We start from the raw sequence: 24074 nt of genomic DNA on the forward strand, positions 1-24074 counted from the left end.
CCGCCCGCCACCTGAGGGGCATCCCAGGGTCACCGAAGTCCTCCTCGCCCCGGGGCACCGGGCACCTGGCGGCGCGAACCGCGAACCGGGAGCGAAGGGGGAGGGGCGGCAGGCGCGGAGCGGGGTGGGGGTGCGGGCGCTCGCGCTCCACACTGCCCCGCGCGGGGTTTCTCGCCTTCAGCTGCAGCAGCTGCAGCCGCGGAGGGAAGAGGGGCGGCGGGTGGCGAGAAGGGCTGGCGCCCCGGCCAGGAGGGAGGAAGGGGGGGCCGCGGGGCTGTGCCAGGGGAGCCGGAGGGGTGCTCGGCGCTCCCCCGCCCTCCTTCCGGGAGCGAGGATGCGGACTCTGAAACTGGCGCTGCTGGGCTGAGGCGGAGGCACGGGAGTTGCAGCGCGCGGCTCGGTGAGTGTGTCTCCTGCGCGCGGAGAGGCGGGGGAGGCGGAGGACCGGCGCCCGAGGAGGCGGAGGGGAGAATGCCCGGAGCCGCCGCCGCCGCCGCCGCGATGCTCCCGGCTCAGGAGGCTGCGAAGCTGTACCACACCAACTATGTGCGGAACTCGCGGGCCATCGGCGTGCTGTGGGCCATCTTCACCATCTGCTTTGCCATCGTCAACGTGGTGTGCTTCATCCAGCCCTACTGGATCGGCGACGGCGTGGACACCCCGCAAGCCGGGTATTTCGGGCTCTTCCACTACTGCATCGGCAACGGCTTCTCCCGGGAGCTGACCTGCAGGGGCAGCTTCACGGACTTCTCCACGCTGCCCTCCGGCGCCTTCAAAGCCGCCTCCTTCTTCATCGGCCTCTCCATGATGCTCATCATCGCCTGCATCATCTGCTTTACCCTCTTCTTTTTCTGCAACACGGCGACCGTGTACAAGATCTGTGCCTGGATGCAGCTCACCTCCGGTGAGTGCGCGCTCACCTCCGCCGAGGCGGGGACCCCCGGCGCCGGAGCTGGAGGGGCGGGAGTGGGAGGGGCCCGGGCTGTGCTCGCCGCTGGGGGCCGAGCAACTTAATCCGCTCCGGCGTGGGGACCCGGGGTAGCTGGAGCCCCGGGAGGCCGGAAACCCCGGGATTCCCGGGACCCGGCGCGAGCGACTTGTCTTGGGGCTTTTGAGAACCTCCCAAGAGCGGGGACGCCGCCCCTAAGGGTCAGCCGGAGGCAGGGCGTGCGCAGGGCCGAGTCCACTCCGAACTGAGAATGGGGAGAAGCCGAGTTCAGGGCGCGCACCGAAGCCCCGAGGAGGGGCTGGCACGGCGGGGCGGAAAGCCGATTTGGAGAGGTTGTCCTGGAAGGAGTCTGCCAGCGCTTCCCCTCTCCGGGACGGTTTCTGTCGTTGGCCCATGTGTGTGGAATGGTGGTGGCTGGAGTGGAATTGTTTCTCTCTGGTTCAGGCAGTTATAACAATTTTATCATGCATCTGGAGATGAATAAATCCGAGTTGTTTTGGGTTTGACCCTTTTAAGAAAAAGGCAGCTTAGAGCTGTTCCTTGGCAATTCCCCGAGGTCAAGTCTTGGGTGTGCGTCCTTGTCAGAGCACAGGTGCTTCCATTCCATCTTTCCACGGAGAGGGGTCTTGAGAGAATCAAGGTCTCATATTTTGGGAAGTGGCTTTAGGAAGATGGGCAGAGAGGAAAACCTGTTTCATTAGCATCACTGGTCACTCTTTGCCTGTTGGGGATAGATGGTTGTTAGCTGGAGAATATGAAAGTATTCTTTTTTTTTTTTTTTTTCCTTCTGAGCATCAAAGTTACTTTTCACCCAGAAAGGATGTGGTGCATTTCCTGGTGGCTTCGGAGAGTCATGAGACAAAACTGACTCTCTACCTGCCATGGAGCTAATTCCCTCTCTGCCAGCCACCTGGGGTGCCCTGCCTCTGCAGGCAGACTCCATTCTCAGACACCTGACACCCTCTTTTTCCAGCATTGTCGAGGTCCTTTTGGTTTTATGGATGGTCTGGCGTGGAGGGACCAAGGCCATCTCAGGCAGCCGATTTTTTCTCATGTGTATTTTGTTTTATTTGATGGCGTTCACACTTCAAAGATGTTACCTTCAAGATTTTGCAGTTATTTCTATGCTCTGGAAGGTTTTCTGGGGAGTAGGGATTTGACCCCTGAGTTTACCAGAGTGTCCTAGAATGAGAAAGTCTTTAAAGGTGCTGGACTAGAGAGATCAGGTTCATGATCTTCTATTGGCAGTTTGATATAAGAGAAGCTTGTGGGAGACTCAGCGAGAATGGAAGTACGCGCTTTGTATTAAGTTTGTATGAGCTGCTTGTGATTTGCCATGAACTGTGAATGTGCCCCATGTGAAAGGCAAGAGAAGAGCACCAGTAGAGGCCCCCCCACACACATACCATTATCCTCCTGAAATGTAAGAGTTCTCTGCTTTGCCTTCTGTCCTTCCATTCCAAACTTATTGAAGCACCCCCGCCACCCTCCCCTCCCCCCACACTGTTTTCATATATAATGTAAACTTTTATGGCCATTTCACATGCAGACTAACGTTGAGATTTGGAATAAATTAGTGTATTATAGTTGTTCTTGACACTTAATTCTTGTTTGACTTTGAAGACAATAGGACATTGAGGATGCAGGTGTTTTAGAAAAAGAGGTGACCCTGTGCAACTCATTTTAATTTTTCTAAGTTAAATGACCTATTTAGACTGGTGATTCAAATTAGATTGATTTTCAAAGGTCTGACTGTAATTTGCAAGTGATTTCTCAACAACATATTTCTAAATACTTTATTTTAATAATATATTTTTGTACTCTAAACCAAAGGGGTTTTCTAAAAATTTCTTTTAAGAAGAAAGCAAGCTATCTTTGGAAAAGAATTACCAGTTTTGAAGTTAATACAAACTGCAACTATTACAATATTTTTTTCCTTCCTCTTCCTGGAATAGAGTACACAAAAATAATTTGTTCTGCGGTAGTGAAGCATAATGTCTTTTTTCTAGAAATTTTACATAAATATACTACCTTGTTTCCTATATGTCAATGCAAATGTGAGGGTAGCCTTTGTACTAAAGATGATACAAGGACATTTACTTCATTTTTGGAATGGTACAGATCTTTAAGTTCTAGACATACTTTTAAAATCCTTTATTTGCAATTTATTTGATATTTTATTTCTAGATAAACCACAGAAAGACATAACTTTATTAATGAAGTATATTAATTAAAAAGAATGACATTCTTTAATGTCCAGCTAATGACAATGGGGCAGTTAAGAATCAGTCAATTATATCCACATATTTTTCTGAGGAATGGTTTACAGAAGATATTTATGAAGAATGTCATATGTAATGTGGTTTTGTTTTTTTTAATATATTAGATAATGTATCTTATTTTATTATTATTTTTATTGATTTCAGAGAGGAAGGGAGGAGAGAGAGATTGAAACATCAATGATGAGAGAGAATCATTGATGGGTTGCCTCTGCACACCTCCTACTGGGGATCGAGCCTGCAACCCGGGCATGTGCCCTTGACCGGAATTGAACCCAGGACCCTTCAGTCCGCAGGCCGACACTCTATCCATTGAGCCAAACCTATAGGGCTAATGTAGTTTTGTTTTTAAATCTTGTGACACTAACAAGAAATTTAACATAATATATTATAAGTTACTTTCAAAGTTTAGTTTCTAGCATTTAGACTATTCCTTTTTAATGTTAAGGAGACTTTTCATACTTTTAACTGTCCCAAGGCTAACTCAAGTGTAATGTGCTAGCTATGAAAGAGACTTAATGTACCATTTGCTCTTTAGAGACTGTTTAACTCTCATTGAAAGTCAAGTGATTAACTTGTGTATTTAGTTATGTAGGCATTTTAATATAGTAACATCACTAATTAAAGTCAGGCAGAATATAAAATCCCATATGAAATGATACACGAAGGTGATGAGGCAGGAGATTTTCTTGTGGCAATACACCATCAAGAATTATTCTTTTTCTGATTCTGAACAATAAACTAGAAAAAGTACTTAGTTTATTGGACCTGACAATGCTATTGCTCTTCTATATAATTAACGGTGCTATTATGAACACGTGCCCTCTTCCTCTTGCTCTCCCCTCTAACTCATTATTAACCTCAGTGGAGTGAAACTTCAGAACTAGGAGTTAAAGTCGCACTACTGTTGGATATGGTCCTATACTTAGGGGCCAAACTAGGAGTTAAAGTCGCACTACTGTTGGATATGGTCCTATACTTAGGGGCCATGCCTGATGTAAAGACTGACGACATAAAAATAATGCATGTGCTTTCAGGAACAATCCAGAAGGAGGAGTATGTGTCCTCCAGGTTTCCCCGTTTCTCCTTTCTGGGCATTGGGCAGATGTGCTCTTCTTTGACGTGTCAGGGAGCCCGCCAAGCCTGCTCACTTGGGTGGCCCTGTGTGTGTGGAGTTATGATGCCTGTGCTCTGAAAAGGGAACAAGGTTGGGATTTACTCAAGTTGCAAACTCAGCATTCAGGACCAACGCCAGTTCTTAGCAATGGCTGATGCTGAGCAGTATGAGGAAGCAAGATCTTGCCTCAAAGAGCTGCTAATCCCTCCCAAATTCAGTTACATAATGACCATTTTTGGGGTGTGGGGGTGAGGGTGGGGAAGGTTCCCCAGCCAGAGTACTTTAAACACGTCCCCAGATGCAGAGCAAAGAATGTATACCACCACTGAGGGCAGTTTTCATGTCCTAACACATTCTACTTTTAAGAATTTTTTATTTACTAAGTCAAACTTATAGGGAAATTATTTGAAAATGAGAATTTAGAAACTGGTGGGGTTTTGTTTGTTTACTTTTATGTAACGTGACAGGAATATGACAAAGAGTAGAGGGAAAGTACATTCATGTGAATGTCAAAACATGATTTAAAAAAATATTTTTACTGATTTCAGAGAGGAAGGGAGAGGGAGAGAGACAGAAACATCAATGATGAGAGAGAATCATTGATTGGCTGCCTTCTGCACGCCCCCTACTGGGGATCGAGCCCACACCCTGTGGTGTGTGCCATGACAGGGAATTGAACTGTGACCTGGTTCAAAGGCTGATGCTCAACCCCTGAGCCACACTGACCAGGCAAAACAAATGATTTTTATAACAGTGAGATTTTGAGTGACTATGTGTGAGAAATGACAGGATCCATATAACTCATAATATATACTATCAGTTGATTTTTTTTCCTTAGTGCAAGGCTGCATATTTAACAGCTTTTATCCACTGTAAAGTGTTAACAAGATACTTATATACTTCTATAAATCATAAATACATACACACATACTTACATACCTAACCAGAATGTGGCATCGGATGCTTAACATGAAACAGTTATTCAGTGATTGTTGCTTATGTATGGTATGAGGCTCTGACCCAGTAAAGAAAATCCAGATGGCCAGGTCAGTATATTACATTTTATGTGCATACCTTAGGAATCTTTCAAAGTGAACAAAATTTAAAAAAAAAATAAAGAAAAAGAAACAGCAGAGCATACAGCTATAGTTGCAGTATGTGGCTCAACGCACTTTTATGTGTGGTGCAATGAGATAAACTGAGCAAAGAGGAGTAGAAAGAACTTCAGATCACTGGGAATCGACCAGCCACCTCTTGGTGCATGGGATGACACTACCAACTGAGCTACACTGGCCGGGCACTAGAGGAATTTTAAAGTGTAATTTGCATAATAGATTTGAACTTTGGGGGTCACTACCAGCTTTAATTAATATGATTTTTCTTTGTAATGAGTAAACTGGAATTTTTATTGGATATGAGGAAAGACCAAGGAACTGACCTTTATTCTTAACAATAACAAGAAAATAATAACAATGGAAAACAAGAGGCTGGTGCATTTAGCAAATAGTAGATAAAATATTTTATGACTTAGACATAAAGCTCTTATGAAAAGTCACTGAGGCATTTGTAAAAAGAAATAAACAAAAGCAATCTTTTCCAGAATGCTAAATGTTCACATAATTAATATCGTGCAAGCTCTCAAATTATAGCCACAATCCTATGACACTCCTACTACACAGGATCATTGTACCATTCGTAGTTAAATTGTCCTAACTATAATCTTGAGCATATTTCTCATCTCTTTTCCTAAAGTAGAACAGAAAAATGAGTGGCTTGCAAAAAGAAGATAAATAATTTTTTGATCAGTCTAGACATGAATCTTATTGAACTTCTCTTGGACAGAATGAAAGAAGAAAGCAAACCTTTCTGAAATAGACTTGCTGGCATGAAACTGTTGAATTGGTCTCACAAACCTGGATTCTGACATCTTCTCCAGCCTAATAAAACCAGGTCTCTGGCAGGGTAGGGACTGTATATATGTGTTTCATAGGAGAAGGGATTGCAAATGACAGGCTGAGTGAAGTTAGTCTAATTGCATGAAGTCTTGAGATTATGGCTTATCAATGAAAGAGCTAGTGGAAGAATAGTGAAAGGTAGTAAAATGAATGATAAATAATAGTTGATCAGAAAAGATTTCATGCATAACTTAATCAAGAGTATTCTCCATATTTTTTTCCCTATTAGAAAAGAATGGCAAAGTGGAGTTTGAAGGGAACTCACCTTTAGCTTTAGTACCGAATGCGTCGTAGGCCCATTTACTTAAGTGTCTAGAGCAGTGATGGCGAACCTATGACACGCGTGTCACCTCTGAAGAACTCATTTTTCTTTTGGTTAATTTTTCTTTGTTAAATGGCATTTAAATATATAAAATAAATATTAAAAATATAAGTCTTTGTTTTACTATGGTTGCAAAGATCAAAAAATTTCTATATGTGACACGACACCAGAGTTAAGTTAGGGTTTTTCAAAATGCTGACACGCCGAGCTCAAGGTTCGCCATCACAGGTCTAGTCTAGAGACTATCTGTGCACATAGTCTATGAGGGGAGTGCTCTGTACAGCCCCCTTTTTTTGTTGTTTTAATGAAGATTAAGAGACATAAAATCAAAATCGGAAATGTCTATTATCATTGTCAGAAGGCTCAGTATTTGAAAACCAGCTGTGAAGAATGACAGGGATTAGAAGAGTGACACCAAAAATAAATGAAGGATGAATAAAAAAGATTGGAAAAAATTCAAGGTGGAAAAGCCTGTGGAATTTGATAACATCAAAAGCACGTTGAATTTGATATAATCAATGCTTAAAAATGCATTTACACAGGACAAGCAGAAAGCTGGAATGCGTATTACAGTGCAAAGCTGTGTGCAAATCTCAATTACCAAGAAAGAAAAATTATGGCTCCACCCCCTTCCCTCATGCTGGGACTTAGAATGGATTCTAAGATCAAGGTATTCAAGGGAGAGATGATTGAACTTCTTGTATGGTAGATGGGAATGGAGGATTAAAATAAGCAAACGTAAGAAAGAAAGGTCATTGTAAAATTCGAGAAAAAGCGTTCTATAGTTTCTCTTTGGAAATCTAGTTACAGATTGTGAAGCTAAATTGATTTATAGAGTGCGTTTAGTGGGGAAAGGGAACTGACAATGAGCACCTAGGGTAAATATATTTACAGAACATTTTAAGAACATGTATAGTATAAGCTAGAGTAATTGAATTTATCTAAGATTCAGATAATAACCAGGGATATTGTGGATCTATGGAATACCAAATATTAGTTAACTGAATATTTACATTTTAACCAGTTAACTGGACAGGTGTAGTACTGACTAGTTGGTATTTTTTTGAAAATCTTTATAGGAAAAGGAATGCTGTACTACAGTGTTTTACAAATATAGTTGGTGACACTTTGATGGGTCCTGATATCAATTCAGTATGTAAGTGATCAGCATTAAAACTTGTATTAAAACAAAATAGAACATATGAATATAGATAATAAGGGTTTTATGAAACCTTTATTTCCTAAAATATTTACATGTGTGTGTGTGTGCGCACTGGATTGCAATGTATAATGTAGTACTTACTGTGGGCTGCAGTCAAAATATTTGAAAGACACTAGTCCAGAAAAATGAAGACATAGTATGAATTTGGAAAAATAATTTTCTCTTTTCTGGAAAATTGTGAAAGTTTTGTACCATTTTATAGGTAATTTTATATTAGAGGGTAAAGTAGGTAAAATATATGTAGCCAAAACAATTTGAGACATTTTGCTTTGCTTTTCTCACCTCCATTAATGACTTTTATTGCTAGTATGCCCCAATTAGATTATGGATTTATTGAAAATAATTATTTTTCCAGGTGTGATTTTATTGGGCATTCATGCTATAGAAAATTGCATGGTCCATCTCTGAGCAACAGTCTAGCCAAGCAAACATTTAAACAAGTGCCAAATTGATATTGACTCATACACTTTTATAAGTTGGATGGATGTTAAAACTTACTTATAAATAATAATGGTAAATACTATTGAGCAACCACTATTTGCAAAAGCTTTAGTCTATTATGTTTAACCTTTACAACAATCTTACAGGTTTATTATTATAATGCCCATTTTTGAGGATGAAGAAATTGAAGCTTAAAAATTGTACTCAGACTCCTGCCTTGGAGTCTGAAAGAAATTAAGAATCTTGCCAAAATTACATCTTGGAACAATTGAGACTAACACACATCCGATTCCCAGTGCAGCACTATTTCTACCACTTTCTTTTGCCTCCCAACTTAATGTACAGTTATATAGTATAAGTCTTCAATATGCACGTTCACTATTCTGCATCAACGTGATACAGAAGGAAGGGACTGCTATTTACAGAGAAAATAATTGCCTACATGTTTACCAGATTTCCCTCTTCCAACATGGTGTGACAAGGTACTCCTCATCCCATCCTTTCCAGTTCCTGAACCTAGAGCCTGTGTGGTTCTTTGCCCACACTGTCCCCTTGATTATATCTCTGATCTCATTGCTTTCAATCTATGACTGGGAATCCTACAGGACAAGGGCACATGTCAGCATTAATGGCTCTGTATCATCTGTTGTGTCCTGAATCAAATTCAGAAATGCTCTTAATAGACTTGCTTATTGATGGTGGTGGTGAAAGTGGTGATGGGGGATGGGATCACCAAGTCACACAGCGGGTAATGATAGACCTGGCAGCTTCTGGAGGCATCAGAGTTGGGAAGTGGTTGTAAGATTTGTGTCTTGGCTTGGCCACTTATTGGTTGGATGACTTTGGGTAGGTTATCTAACTGCTCTTGACTTTTCATGTTATTTTTCTAAGTCTTATGTAATTGTATTCAAGATACATACAAAGAGATTACAAGTCATGGATATTAAAGGTATCATCTGTTAACCAACTGTTTCTGAGCATTTACCAACAAAGTAAATGTTGGAAAAATAAAAAATAGAGTAAAATTAAAGCAGAAGGCAAATATGGTATAATCCTAGACAAACACATAGATATCCAGAGTTAGAGTTCCTCAATATAATGACCTTAAATAAAATACCTATCTTCTGTGTTCTAGGATTACTGAATTAATCCATGTAAAACGCTTAAAAGTGGAGCTAGCACTCAATAAATGTTAGCTATGATTACTGTTATTATTAATGCTGCTACCATTAAAGAGAACAGGGCTGGAGGAGTGATTAGTATTCAGAAAAATTAGTAGACAGAAAGATCAAACTCACAATATACAAGTTAAAGGATAGTTTTGTTTTACTACTTGTATATGCCAGACCTGTCTTGTTCTGAGGATCAAGAAAGATAATGGCTATGGAATCATTTTAGAAATCACACAGTATTGTATAAATGCCATTGTGATTTCTATAATGGACATTGTACATTACTAACGAACACCATATTCAGTTAAGGGTTTAATTTAGTATTAACAGGGTTTAGCTCTTCCATTTTATTTGTCTAGAGTAATGACTCAAAGTAATAAGAATGTTTTTTTTAGATAATTTTAAACTGCTTAATAATTTCAACTGAACAAACTTGGGTGGGTGGGGGGAAGCCATGTTTTAAAGGCATTGTGAGCCAATCTTTTGATTATGTTAAGACCTAAGTACTTAGGCATTCTTAATTTCCCCCAAGTGAAGTGGAAATGTCTAAATTATTTTTCTTCACAGTTACCAAAAGCAAAATGGAATATTCTCAATATGTAATAACATCATATAACAACAGGAACAAATCCAAAGCAGCATTTTTTCCTGACTGTTTTAAATGTAGCTGTAATGTTTTGAAAATGGTTCCTCAATATTACATCTGCGAATCTTTATTTTTCTCCCAAAGCAAAGAAAGCAGTGATTTAAGATTCTCCGATTTATGCTCAAATGACAATTATATTGCTGTTTTTTATTAACATGCCATTTTCTATAGCTTTTCTAAAGAAGCTTAAAAAAACAAACCCCATCATTGCTTGTTATTAAAATTTTCATTTCAAGTTTAAAAACATCAGCTTATTATAAAATGAGAGTATCAGCTATTACTACATTTATGACTATGACCTAAACCACTGGATTGAACACTGAACAAATGAACATTCTCTGCTTTACCTATTACCAATATCCCTTTTATGGCGAATATCCAGCGTTGATGTTGACAAGAGAACTTATGAACTAAGTATCTTGAGAGGTGCAGGTGCAGAGATGCTGGTGAGCACAGCGAGACGGTCTCCCCCATGCGTCCTGTAGGTCATTGTGAACAGCTCTGCTCTTTTAGACCTTTCAGTCTCCTGGACAGGTCTCTCCAGCAAGATAAGCGAGGATGGGGAAATGGGCAGATCCACCCCAAATCTTAGTTCACTTTGCTGAAGACCCCTCCATTCACTGCAGGATGGGCTCTAGAGGGAGCTCCAGCCCTGTCATCTTGTGCTGCTCAGAACGTCGCCTTTTATAGGGTCAGGTCCAGAGCCATTTTCACCCTGACAGTACTTGTAACATTTTAGAGGAAGGAGCGTAGAGGATAAAATATGAAACTTGCAAAAGAATGAGAAAAGGGGTTTATCCAGAACGCATGCAGTAGGAGGAAAGCTCCTTTTACCTACAAGGGAAAAGCCAACTCCTGTAACACATTGCCTTGATGTAAATTCTTTTAATTAGTCTCTATTACTTACCTAACCTAGGAAACTTTTGTGACTTGAGTGGCCTGCATTTTTAGAGGACCCATTGGCATGGTCTTCCATTGGAACATTTTGACTTGTTTCTTAGCCTGGAGATGGACACGTTTGTATAACTTGGACATCACTGGAGAATTCAAAAGAAGTTGAGGAATTCAGAACTACAGGATTCTAAACAGCCATTTGATCTTGGTGGCCATAAACTATGCATTATAATTGCATCTCTGCAGCAGCCCAAGCATGTTTGCAAATGAAAAAAAGTAGAGCTTTAAATTCCATTTCTTGGGCAACTTTAAGGACTTTTCAGAATTTAAAAATAATATTTACAATAACTCAGAATATGGACCCCAACCACAGGCAAATAATGTGTCATAGAATCAGAATAAAAAATTGCATCTCATCTCATTACTAGCTCCAACCTATCTTATTCGAGTCTCCATTTCCTTAAAAAACAAAAACAAACAAACAAAAAAACACACCCAACAATAACAACAAAAAGAAGGAATGAGTGACTGCTTTCTTCCTAGCTGTTGCAATTGGGCACAGTTGTACACTGTCACATAGCTTTTTGTCAGTAGAACCCATTTGAAAAACACACAAATTCTGTTCTTTTTTTTCCTTTCAAAACATGGGATCTCAGCTCAGTCTGGTTTCTAATTTATTTTTTTGGGACCCTGAAGTGCAGAAAGTTCATTAGAGAAAAACTTACAAAAAGCACACTTTCTGGCTTAACATCAAGCCTTTATTTCCATCTCACACTCAAAAACATTATTTTTAACCCTCACAAAATGTCCCCCTCATTAACCCCAGTGCCTGACTCTGGCCCCAGTGTCTACTGAAGTGTCTGTACCTGGACAGGCCAGAAAGCCAAAACCTGTACTGGTCCTGCAGTTCGATGCAGCACCCTAGCATTGCTGTGGGACTTTTAGAAGACTAGGACTGATTTAATGTGCACAGAACAAAGGAGAAAAGTTCTGCAATCAATATGACTTCATTCATTTGACAAGGGCTGTTCTCTTCCTTTGTGCACTGTTGAAGAATTGATTTCTTTTTTTTACACAAAAGCTCTAGAAAACCAGCCTAATGACTGAGAGGTGGTCCCTAAAACTAAAGTTTTAATGGTGTTAGATTTATTCAAGTAATAGAATGAATCTCATATATGATTTTTCCTTCTCCAAGTTTCATGATGACATGAGAATTTATTCTCAAATGTGTAAAGTATTATCTGTTTAGTGGAGAAATATGACTTATATGAAGGCAAGCTTGAACTTGTACAATGAAAGAGAAGGTGATTTACATTTCTATTGTAGTTATGTTACTTAGCCTAGCCATCATTCTGATTTTGTTTAATATTTGCAAAATGAATTATTTCAGTTCATTTCCAAACATGTTATGAAGAACATGTTTAACATTTTATGAATAATATATTTTACATTTGTGTGTATGTGCCTGTGTGTGTGTATAGTGTAAAGAAGAACAATAAAATGACCATTTGTATGTCAGCCACCCACTTTCCTCATTATATCCACTCAGACGTAGCCACTTTACTGAGTTTTGTGTTATTAGTCTACATTCCTTATAATACTAATGCAAATATACATGTAATGTGCATATATACATATAATATGTACAGTAGTATACACATTCCTAAGTAACACATTCTTTACTTTTGGTCTTTCTGTTTTTAAAGGAAATGCTTTTAATATTTCACCATTTAGTATGACATATGGAGTAGATTTTTTTCAAATACTATTTATTACATCAAGGAAGTTCTCTTATATTCCTACATTGATAGGGAGTTTTTAGATTGTGAATATATGTTAAATTTTATTGAATGCATTTTCTGGATCTCTTGTGATGATCAAATGACTTTTCTGAATTAATATATATTGATAATATGAATTAGAATGCTAGATTTTCTAATGTTGAAATAATCATGCATTTTTAAAACAACACTACTTTGATATACCCTGTGAGTCTCAGACTCTAATATTTTATTTAATATTTTAAAAAGTATTTTCATGAGTAAGGCTGGTCTTTTATTTTTCCTTTGTCATACTGTCTGTATCTGGTTTAGGTATCAAGATTATATAAGACTCATAAAAGTAGTTGAGAAGCCTCTTTTTGAGTTTTTGAAAGCATTTATGTGCTATTGGAATAGTCTGATCCTTTGTGCTTTATAGAATTATTTTATAAAACTGGGTCTCATATTTTTTCGTAGGAAGATTTGAAACTACTGATTACAGCTGTTTGATGGTTATAGAGTCATTCAGATTTTTAATTTCATCTTTAGTAAATTTGTAAAGATACATTTTTCTAAGAATTTTTCCATTTCATCTACATTTTTAAATTTATTGGCATATAACTGTCCATACTCTTATAAGCATATAAGTTGTTTGTAGATGTCATCTTTGTTTTCTTTATATCAGTTTGCTAAAAGTTTGTCAGATTTATTAGACTTTATAAGAGCCAATTTTATCTTCGTTGTTCATCTCCATTACCTTCTGTTTCATAGCATTAATTTTTGCTTTTTATTTTTATTTCCTTTTTTCTATTTGCTTTAGGTTTATTCTCTTATTCTTTTCTAATGTCTTAATTCTTTTCTACTCATTATTAGCTGCTACAAACTTATGGAAAACTGCTTATATAGAGTGAGACTTTTGAAGACATCATCATTAAAAATTTGAATTAGGAATTGCATGTAATCATCTCAAGCATAACATAAAAGGAAAGAAAATAGATGTTCATGAAAGAAAGTTCAAGTTACTTGTTAAAATATTTACAAATATTATGGTGGCATCGTTTATACAAAGTCAGAATATTTAATCTTGAATGTATATCCAATATATGTGAAATTTAATATTCTGTTTTTCTGATACGAAGTAAATATAATAAACGTTTTTGCAAAGTTTACATATAGATGCTCCCAAATACTCTCCCATTTATTCTAGTAATTGCTATTGTAATAATATAATTTTTAAATGTGTATCATGAAAAAGATGAGTAGGAACTCTAAACACTACCATTCAGTTGGTGCAACCAAGGTCAGTGTCAACTTTACTGTTCAGCTGTTAACTTTAGATTCTTGCTTTGTCTTTTGTCTTACCTCTAAGGATTTCTCTCACAATGAGCTCAGCCATGTGTATTAAAAAATGTTCTGGATATTTATGCAGAATTTCGAGGTGTTCTATTTGAGAGGGTTTGTTTGTTTGTATGTGTGGTTGTTGTTTTTTGTCACCTGATCTGCCATATTGCCTAAAATGTAAATCCATGGATGATATTCAGTTCACTTTGCTTAGTTCTGTGGCCACATAAACTCTAAACTTCAAAGTGCCAAGTCACCAACTTATGTCATTGCTAAAAGAGGGACAGGATCAGAAAAATGTGGATTGATGTATGCAAACTAATTATAATTTCTGAACCTACTATTCAAAACTCATGAATCTCCCACAGTGAGTTATGTCATATTTTTCTAAGCTGGACTATATATTAGGAGCAAAGGGATGAAGGACTCCACTTTCAATGGCATATGCATATAAGGTAATTAATTTCTTTTAGTTTTAATATAAAAATACCAAACAAAATCACAGAAATACTGTAATTTGGGTTCTCAGTCTTTTTCAATTCTTTCAATCATTAATTTATCATTACTTATTGGGTGCATATGATGTGTATTTGAGAAGATCGGGAGACTGAAATACTTTCTAATATTTAGGATCGCTTCGTGATTGGTCTTCCTAGGTTTGGAAAGAATTTTGTATCACTAATAAGAAAAGTGCGGAGGCAGCTAGGTCACAATAGATAAGTGCATAAGCTCTGAAACATCTGGGTTTGTGTGGTGGTTGCTTCATTTACAAGGTCATTGTGTGACCTAGGGACAGTTTTTTAGCCTATCTGTGTCTTAGGTTCCTCATCTGAATAAATATAGTACCTATGCCATGTCTGGAACATAGAAAACACTCACAAAAATTTGGTATTAGCATCAAATCATCATCGTTGGCATCATCATCATCATTATCACTGTAGAAAGGCAGTCCCAGAAAGAACAACAACAATGTAAAGGACTTACAGTAGGTTACTGTTCTATATAAACCCCCTATGACCTCATTACTTTATTTCTCTTTTAATCTAGAAAAGAAATCATGTGCATTTTGGAGCTGTCATTTCATTGCTACTCCGTTATTGTTGGGCGAAGCTCTTCCCATTCTAGGTTTGTGTGGGGATTGATAATAGTGAGAGAAGAGAGAAAGTTGTGGAACTTCCTGGAGTGGGTGCCCTTTGGGCCTTCTTTTTGGGTTGGAGATGGGATCTGTAGAATGATATCAATAGGGCTCACACAGGAAGCGTAGTCCGCAATTGCAGCTCCTTCTGATCTTCTTACTGGAAGCTTCTTGAGGGCAGGGGTCATGGCTGTTTTCACCACCGTTGTACAGCTCATGCCTAGGATGCCTGTTGTAAATTTGCCTTATCTCCCAATGTACTAACTGATGCCACAACTCAAAGCTCTATTCTAGGAACTGGTATAAAGACAAATTCTCTGCTCTTTTTAGAGAAGGGGTCAACATAGGTGATTTCCCCACAGAGTCAGTGCAACTGAATATCTTATTATTTCTGTGTGATTTAAACTCTACCGAAGAAAACAGGTTTTATTTTTATGGTTTAATAATTTTGACCTTAACACAAAAAATAAATATGTTAGAGAACCAAGTAGACACTAACATATTTGAGTATAAACTTGTTTTCAAATAGATTATTATCCAAAAGAAATTCTTTTAGTTCTCAGCCTTAAAAGTAACAACCATACAATCAGAGTAGAACAAGGTGGGAAGATCTAGAGGACAAAGGAAAAGACAAAAAGACACAGAGAAGTATAATTCAAGGAGCTAAGCAGATGGGACTGGCATGTGACAGAGCAGCAGTAATCTTGCGCAGTTTCCACTGTCCCTGCTCCATTTACGTACATTTATATAAAGGTTGCAAGAGGAGAACTGAACAGGTACCATCTAATCAGGGAGCCCAAAAACCTTTTTGTTCCTCCTCCTTCCCTGCCTCCTTCTACTTCTTTGCAAATTTGACTTGACGTTCAAATTCTCTGGGAAGGAGAAAAAGCATGGAGTTTATAAATGAAAAAAACAAACCAACAAAACAAAACAAAAAACCTATATAGGTAGGGAAAGAACATTTTATTTGGAGGCTAACAAAAAGACAATACAAAAAAATTTAATTCAAGCCTCCTTCAAAATACAATAACATCAATTTGCTGATTCCAAGGGCAGTAATAAAGTGGTGTCACAAGATATATTTCTTAATCATTTTTTCTTGTAAAAATTGTTTTATCTTTTTCACTGTTGTGAGGTTGTTTTTTTTTAAAAAATTAGTCTTTATTGTAGAAAGTATTATAGATGTTTCCTTCCCCCCGCCATTTACCCTGCTCACTCCATCACTGTGGTGAGTTTTTAAAAATCATAAAGTAAACCCTCAGATATAAGAAAAATATGTAGAATCTTGAGTGCAGTTGTAAAGTAGATACTGAAAGCTGGGTAACAGTGTTGGGAAATGAATTATTCTCTTTGGTAAACTCCAGACATAAATGGAGTCATTTCATGATATTGTTCAGTTATATTGTTCACAAGGTTTCTGTAGGAAGATGCTCCTTGTCTTTGATTTTGAAATGACTTTTTGATCTTTCGCTGCTATGGCAACTGCTATTTTATTAGAGTTACATTGATAATCAACCAAAATTGTCAACTTGTTGGCTTGCTACTTTAGATTTCCTTTATATTTACTCTATTTTCTGACTTATCACATATTTGATATAATCTTACATTTTGGAAATGCCTATATTTCCTTATGTTTATTTATATATTAGATTAATATTGTTGTTATAGCTAAGGATTCAGTGTTATTGCAAAGCCAGCTCCTTTTGCCCACAATAGTAGCATTTACTGAGAGTTCACTATGGACCAGGTACTGTTCTAGTGTGCTACATATGACCTCATGCAATCCTCATAAAATCTATGGGGTGCTATTTATTTTTCTTGTTGTTAGTGTTACCATTTCACTGATGAGGGGATGGAGGCACAGATTGATTAAGAAATGTTGCCAGGAATATACATCTAGAATTGTGCTGTCCAATCTACAGTAAACTCTGGTCACATGCAACTATTTAAATAAGTTAAATGGTATTATTTAAATAAGTTAAATGGCATTAAAAATTTAGTTGTTCAGTCACACTAGCCACACTTAAAGTGCTCAATAGGTCCATGTGGGTGGTGGCTTCTTGAGGGCAGGGATCATGGCTGTTTTCACACTGGACAGTGCAGAACAGAGCATCTCTATCATTATGGAAAGTTCTATTGGACAATGCCGTTGAGGAAGCAATACAGCGAAGCTTGAACCGAGGTGGTGTGGTTCCAGGATCCATACTCATAATTACTACATGGAACTAACTGTCTTATTCCCCTTCCTCCATTAACTCTAAAGGGACTAGCATTGAGAGTCTATGAGTTGAGGTTAACCTGAAGGATAAAGGGCAAGACTAAAGACTAAAGCCTGAATGGAATATTCATTCATTCATTCTACAAATCTTTACTGAGCACCTGCAGAGTGATAGGTACTGTTCTAGGTGCTGTTGATACAGCATGGAACCAAACACAGATTCTCTGACCTCACAGAACTTACAAACACAGAGAATTAAATACATAATGTGTCAGGTGTTGATAAGTTCTGTGGAGAGAGCACAGCAGGGTAAGGATGATAGGGAGTGCTGATGAAAGTCTCTCTGATAGGACAGCATTTAAGAAGAGACCTGGGAGAGAGAGAGGAAACACGGAGAAGTGAGAGGAGAAGCCAGGCAGTGGGGACAGCAGTGCAGAGGCCTGAGGCAGAGGTCTGTGAGGTGAGCTCACACGTTCAGTGCCACACAAAATGGCAGGTATCCACAGAAATTCCCTCTCTTTCTGATTGTTGTATCTCATTCATGTGGCCTTTCTTGACCATGGTGGGATATCCCCTTCTTTCCCAGTTCCTATATATCTTCGTTTGTGTCATTAAAGCTGATTGCATTTTCTCATGCAAATATTATTAATTTTGTCATTTTCAGACTTTAGAACATAAAGAAATCTTAGCAGCCTTCCATGATTGTCTTAAAGGGATTTACAGGATCATATTTATTTGAAAATTCTTTCTGCTTTTCATGGCCTGCTTTCCCCAATAAACAGAAACTAGCTTACCAGTTCAGAAGTTACGATATGTAAAGCCATGCTGATAAAATTATTTTTAGAAGAAAGTTAAGATGAAAAGAAACTAAATCATGGTCTAAAATTTTACTTCTAGACTCAAGAAATAGTCTTATGAATTTCATTGTTAATTGTTAATAGTTTGACTAAACATAGACAATGAATCCCATTTTTGAGTAAATTAAAATTTTATTTATTTAGTGTTTTATTTTATTATTTGGAGTCTTTTGTGGTTCCCTGTACACCCTTCCACTTCCCCCAATTACCACACTGTTGTCTTTCTCACTTTTTAAAAAAATATATTTTATTGATTTTTTTACAGAGAGGAAGGGAGAGGGATAGAGAGTTAGAAACATCGATCAGCTGCCTCCTGCACACCTCCTACTGGGGATGTGCCCACAACCAAGGTCATGCCCTTGACCGGAACCGAACCTGGGACCCTTGAGTCCACAGGCCGATGCTCTATCCACTGAGCCCAACCGGTTAGGGCTTTTTTTCTTTTTTGCTTAATCCCTCCACCAATACTCCTCCTTCCCCCAAGCCATCTGCCTGCTCTCTACCTATGAGTCTGTCTCTATTTTGCTTATTAGTTCAGTTTGCTCATTAAATTCTACTTATGAGTGAAATCATATGGTATCTATCTTTTTCTGCATGGCTTATTTCACTTAGCATAATGCTTTCCAGATCCACCCATGTTGTTGCAAAAGGTAACATTTTCTTCCTTTTTATGCATGAGTAGTATTCTACTGTGAAACTATACCATGCCTGTTTTATCCACTCATCTACTCATGGACACTTGGGCTGCTTCCAAATCTTGGCTGTTAAAAATAATGCTACAAGGAGCATAGGAGTGCATATATTCTTTCGAATTAGAGTTTGGGGTTTCTTCAGATAAATTCCCACAAGTGGAATGGCTGGATCATCAGGCAGTTCCATTTGTAATTTTTGAGGTAACTCCATACTACTTCCCACAGTGACCTATCTGTATGTCCACCAACAGTGCACAAGAGTTCCCTTTTCTCCAACAGTTGTTTGTTGATTTATTGATGATAGCCATTCTCATAGGTATATCTGATTGTGGTTTTAATTTGCATTTCTCTGATGATTAGTGACATTGAGCATCTTTTCATATATCTATTGACCATCTTTTTTAGAAGTGTCTATTCAGGATCTTTACCCATTTTTAAATTGGATTGTTTGTTTTTTTGGGTGTTGAGTTTTATAAGTTCTTTATAAATTGTGTACATTATCAGATGTATTAGCGAATACGTTCTCCCATTCATTGAGTTGTTTTTTCATTTTGTTGATGGTTTTCTTTGCTGTGCAAACACTGTTTAGTTTGATGCAGTCCCATTTGTATATTTTTTCTTTTGTTTCCCTTGCCCAAGGAGATAGATCAGAAAAAATATTGCTATGAGAAATGTTTGACATTTACCTGCCTATATTTTCTTCTAGGATTTCTATTTCTAGTCTAACATTTCAGTCTTTAACCCATTTTGAGTTTATTCTTGTGTGCGGTGTAAGAAGGTGGTCTATTTTCATTTTTTTTGTATGCGTCTGTCTAATTTTCCCAACACCATTTATTGAAGAGACTGTTTTTACTCCATTGTATGCTTTTGACTCCTTTGTCAAATATTAATCGACCATAAAGGCATGGGTTGATTTTTGGGCTCTCAGTTTTATTCCATGAATCTATATGCCTGGTCTTGTGCCAGTACTGGGCTGTTTTCATTATAGTGGCTTTGTAGTATAGTTTGATATTAGGTAGCATGATTCCTCCAACTTTGTTCTTCTTTCTCAAGATCTCTGTTGCTATTTGGGGTCTTTTGTGGTTCCATATAAATTTTTGGAATATTTATTGTAGATATGTGAAATTTAAAAATTTAAAGATAGCAACTACATTGACTCCCCATGAGGATACATTCACCTTCTTGTTTGCCATTAACATTAGGAAAGATTTGACTCATAAGGCAATACCTACAAATTTCCATGCATCCTCCCTTCATGACTGTGGCACTGTTCCTCCCTAGGTCTCTACATCCTGTAAGTCTATGCTTTCCTTTTCTCTGTTAAAAATCTAGTACAACTAGATCACTACTCCCTTTTGCTTGTACTTGTGAAGACAAATGAATTACTAGATGTAATTATTACTTTTATGTTTATATTCTAATCATTTTACATATGAAATACTTTACAGGTCAAGTTCTTAGTGTAGTACCAAGTCCGTGATAAGAATTGCATAAATGTGACCTGTTATCATTATTGTCCCCAGCACTCTAATCCCTTTCCCTGCTGAATTTAAGCAGGTCTTGCCTCAAAGCATCCTACCGTTCCTTGTAGTCCATATGTCTCCCAGACAGTTGAGACACAGTGCATGTCTCCTTTGGTGAGCACAACTTCCCCACCTAATCCTCCTAATTTTTCCTTAATATTGGAGTTCCTGTACCCTGAACACCCTTTACAATCTTATACTAGGCACTGTTGAGATTTTGCCTACTATTCACCAGAGCATTTTGTAATCTAAAAGGAGGTAGGACCCTTAAGGCAGAGGATATTAAGCCTGATTTCCAGGGGGGCAGCTTTCTCTCCTTTTCCCTCAGTGTAGGGTGAATCATGTGGGCCCCCCTGCAAGTCTTCAGCCAAGAGTCTGGGTCCAGTAGGTGTAGGTGGGATCCAGATAGAACCAGCCACTTGATCCTGGCTAATCTTCCAGTAACAGTAGGGCCCCCCATTTAAAAATAGTTTAGAAAAGCGCCGAGTGGTAGGCTGAGAGGGTGACTCTCCTCTGTTGCTGGGAGGTGCCAGCTTTCAGTGGGGAGCCTGTGAGGGCGATGCAGAAAGGCTGTTTTCCCTCCACAGCTCCGGATGCCTCAGATGCTCTGAATGGATTGAAATGGACTGATTGCTGTTTACAGTGTATTTATGAGAATGCATTAAAAGCTCTGACATGTTCAGGAAACCAGGCATTTTGTTCATTTTATACCTATCTCTATATATCTATAATGTGTATATCGATAACACTATAGTTCATTCTGTGAGGAAGTGTAAGATATTTGGCAGTAACCAGTGTTGGAGGAATTCCCATATTAAAACTCCCTGGGCTGATAGGTGACTATACTGACGAGGAGTGAAATAAGGTGTGCCATGTTGCATATTTGATGAGACTAAATGAGGAAGGTAATGTGTGGGGGGATCACACTTTTTTTTAGAACTTCTTAATATTCTGTCATTGAATTAGTCCTTTTTATTTATGTTTCCTCAGGCCTTAGTTTGGGTCCGTGTTCCTGATAGATACAGTGGTAAATTATTCATTTGTATGCAAATAAACAGCAGATGCTGGATGGAAGACGAATTTGCAGAGGGAGAGAAATTCCTATAAGATAAAGGATAATCCTAAATAGCTACCTAAAATTCGCAGCATGGTGCCTTATTTTCTTCATTGGTATCCAATTAGCCTGGTGTTAAATAAGCTATGAGCACCCATGCCTAATAGAGCAGGAAGGATGTGCTTCAAAGGGTGAACCTGCATAAAATTCAGTTGATAATGGTTGTTTCCATGGAAGGAACCCTGGGATTTACAATGCTGTGCTGGGTACTTTATACATAGCACCTTTATTTTCTTAATGCTCCTTCAAGGAAGATTTTGTTATTTGCGGATGACGTAACTGAAACGCAAAGAGGTTCTGTGACTTGTCCAGAGCCCCCATTAGGTAGAAAAGCAAGGCTTGATTCTGTCTCTCTCTCTCTTCTTTTATTTATTTTTTCTAGTTAGTCCCTTTTTTCCTCATTTCCACTCCCATTGTCTTCCTCACCCATTGACAAACCATTATAGCAAGTCTGATGTGTATCCTTTTGTTTGTATGTATGAATTCTTATAAAAATATCTTTCTTATTTGTGTTCCTGTATTTTTAATTTCAGTAAATGGTATTCTGCTATAGATTTATTTCTCTTTTACTTATCTGTTTATTTTAAACATTTTTTTTTTCATGCAGCACTAGGTTTTGAAGACCCATTCATGTGGCTGTATGTACTTCTGGTCCATTGTTGCTGATGGCTGCGCAGTACTCTGAATAGTACCCACCACATTCATCTGGTGACAGGCACCCAGATTGCTTTGAGATCCCCACCACGCTGAATAGCCCTGCAGTGAACATCTTGTTCACCTCTCTTGATGAACCTATGTAGGACTGTTTGGGAATTGCTGAGCCACAGGGCACACATATGCTGACTTTGCATCGGGTGAGCTTGCTGTTTAGGCCGGCAGCTCCAGTCCACATGTCTGCCAGCTGTGTAGGAGCACCCCTGTATCCTCCGCATCCCACTGAGAAAACTTCTAGTTTTCTCATTTTTCTAATTTTCTAATTTTGGTCAGTCTATATGTGTAAAGTATGTGTGTGTATATGTTTTAGTTTGCAATTCTCTAAATTTTTAATGTTTAAAAAATGATCTTTTCATATGCTTGTTAGTTGAACTTTTTCTACTGCTATTCTGTGTTTGAGTTCAGAGGTTGAAGGTCATGGTCAGAGTGTTGCCCATTTCTCTAGACCAGCACTGTCCATTTGAAATATAATGCAAGCCACATATGCAACTTCAGATTTTCTAGTAGCCACATTAAAAAGGTAAAAAGAGGTGAAGTTAATTTTAACAATGCATCTTATTAATTCGGTAAATATAAATTATTGCCACTTCTATATATAATTGATAAAGCAATTATTAATAAGATGTTTTATATATATATTTTTTCCATACCAAGTTTTCAAAATCCCATACGTATTTAACAATGAAAATACATCTCAATTCAGGTTCTAAATTTTCAATGATTGAAGTGAAATGTCACTTAATACAAGTAAAGTTTTGTTTAACAGAAAAATACTTTACATTGTTTATAAAATTTTAGATATGCCTGCCTGGTTATTAGAAAGTTCTTCTTGTATTAAACTAAAATCTTCTACTCTTTAATTTCTAGTCATTAATCAGGCCTTTTTTCCTCCTCTTAATGGCAAATAATAGTTATTGACTAGGGCATCTGTGTCAATGACTATCTAAAACTACCATTGAAGATAGGGCATCTTTAAAGCTCTGTAAGTACTAAATCTCAGGTAGCCAACTTCAGTGGACCAGAAACAAGCAGGATGCTATGTATTCAAGCCTTTTCTTCCTTTCTGTATCAGTCAGGGTTCAACTGGGGAAACAAAACCAATAGGAGATATATATTAAGAGATTTATTTCAAGAAATTGCCTTACACAATTGTGGGGACTGGCTGGGCAAGTCTGAAATCTGTGGGGGCAGGCTGTCAGGAAGGGCAAGCTGGAACTCTTGGGCATGAGCTGGAGCTGCTGATCGTAGGTGAAATTTCATCTTCTTGGTTGTCAGGGAAGCCTCAGTTTTGCTCTTAACGCCATCCTTCTAATTGTGGGCTTTAATCACATCTACAGAGTACCCGTATGGCCACACCTAGATCAGCGGTTCTCAACCTGTGGGTCGCGACCCCTTTGGAGGTCGAACGACCCTTTCACAGGGGTCGCCTAAGACCATCGGAAAAACACATATATAATTACATATTGTTTTTGTGATGAATCACTATGCTTTAATTATGTTCAGTTTGTAACAATGAAAATACACCCTGCATATCAGATATTTACCTTACGATCCATAACAGTAGCAAAATTACAGTTAGGAAGTAGCAATGAAAATAATTTTATGGTTGGGGATCACCACCACATGAGGAACTGTATTAAAGGGTCTCGGCATTAGGAAGGTTGAGAACCACTGACCTAGATTAATGTTTGTCTGAATAGTGGGCCCATAGCCTAGCCAAGTG

The 24074-nt window shown here is 38.3% G+C and overlaps 1 protein-coding gene across 3 annotated transcripts in view; it reads left to right on the top strand.

The window, feature by feature from the left end:
• The first annotated feature begins 261 nt into the window (after window positions 1–261).
• Window positions 262–24074, top strand: part of LHFPL3 (LHFPL tetraspan subfamily member 3) — a 469597-nt gene continuing 445784 nt past the window's right edge. Inside the window, exon 1 of one of the 3 annotated variants that reach the window (XM_059712790.1) lies at window positions 262–904. In XM_059712790.1, coding sequence (XP_059568773.1) covers window positions 472–904 — 433 coding nt within the window. In that variant the 5' untranslated portion in view covers window positions 262–471. The remainder of the gene's footprint in view (window positions 905–24074) is intronic. The other 2 variants (XM_059712789.1, XM_059712788.1) reach the window with 2 other exon arrangements.

Source organism: Myotis daubentonii, chromosome 10, assembly GCF_963259705.1.
Source record: "Myotis daubentonii chromosome 10, mMyoDau2.1, whole genome shotgun sequence".
NCBI lineage: Eukaryota > Metazoa > Chordata > Mammalia > Chiroptera > Vespertilionidae > Myotis > Myotis daubentonii.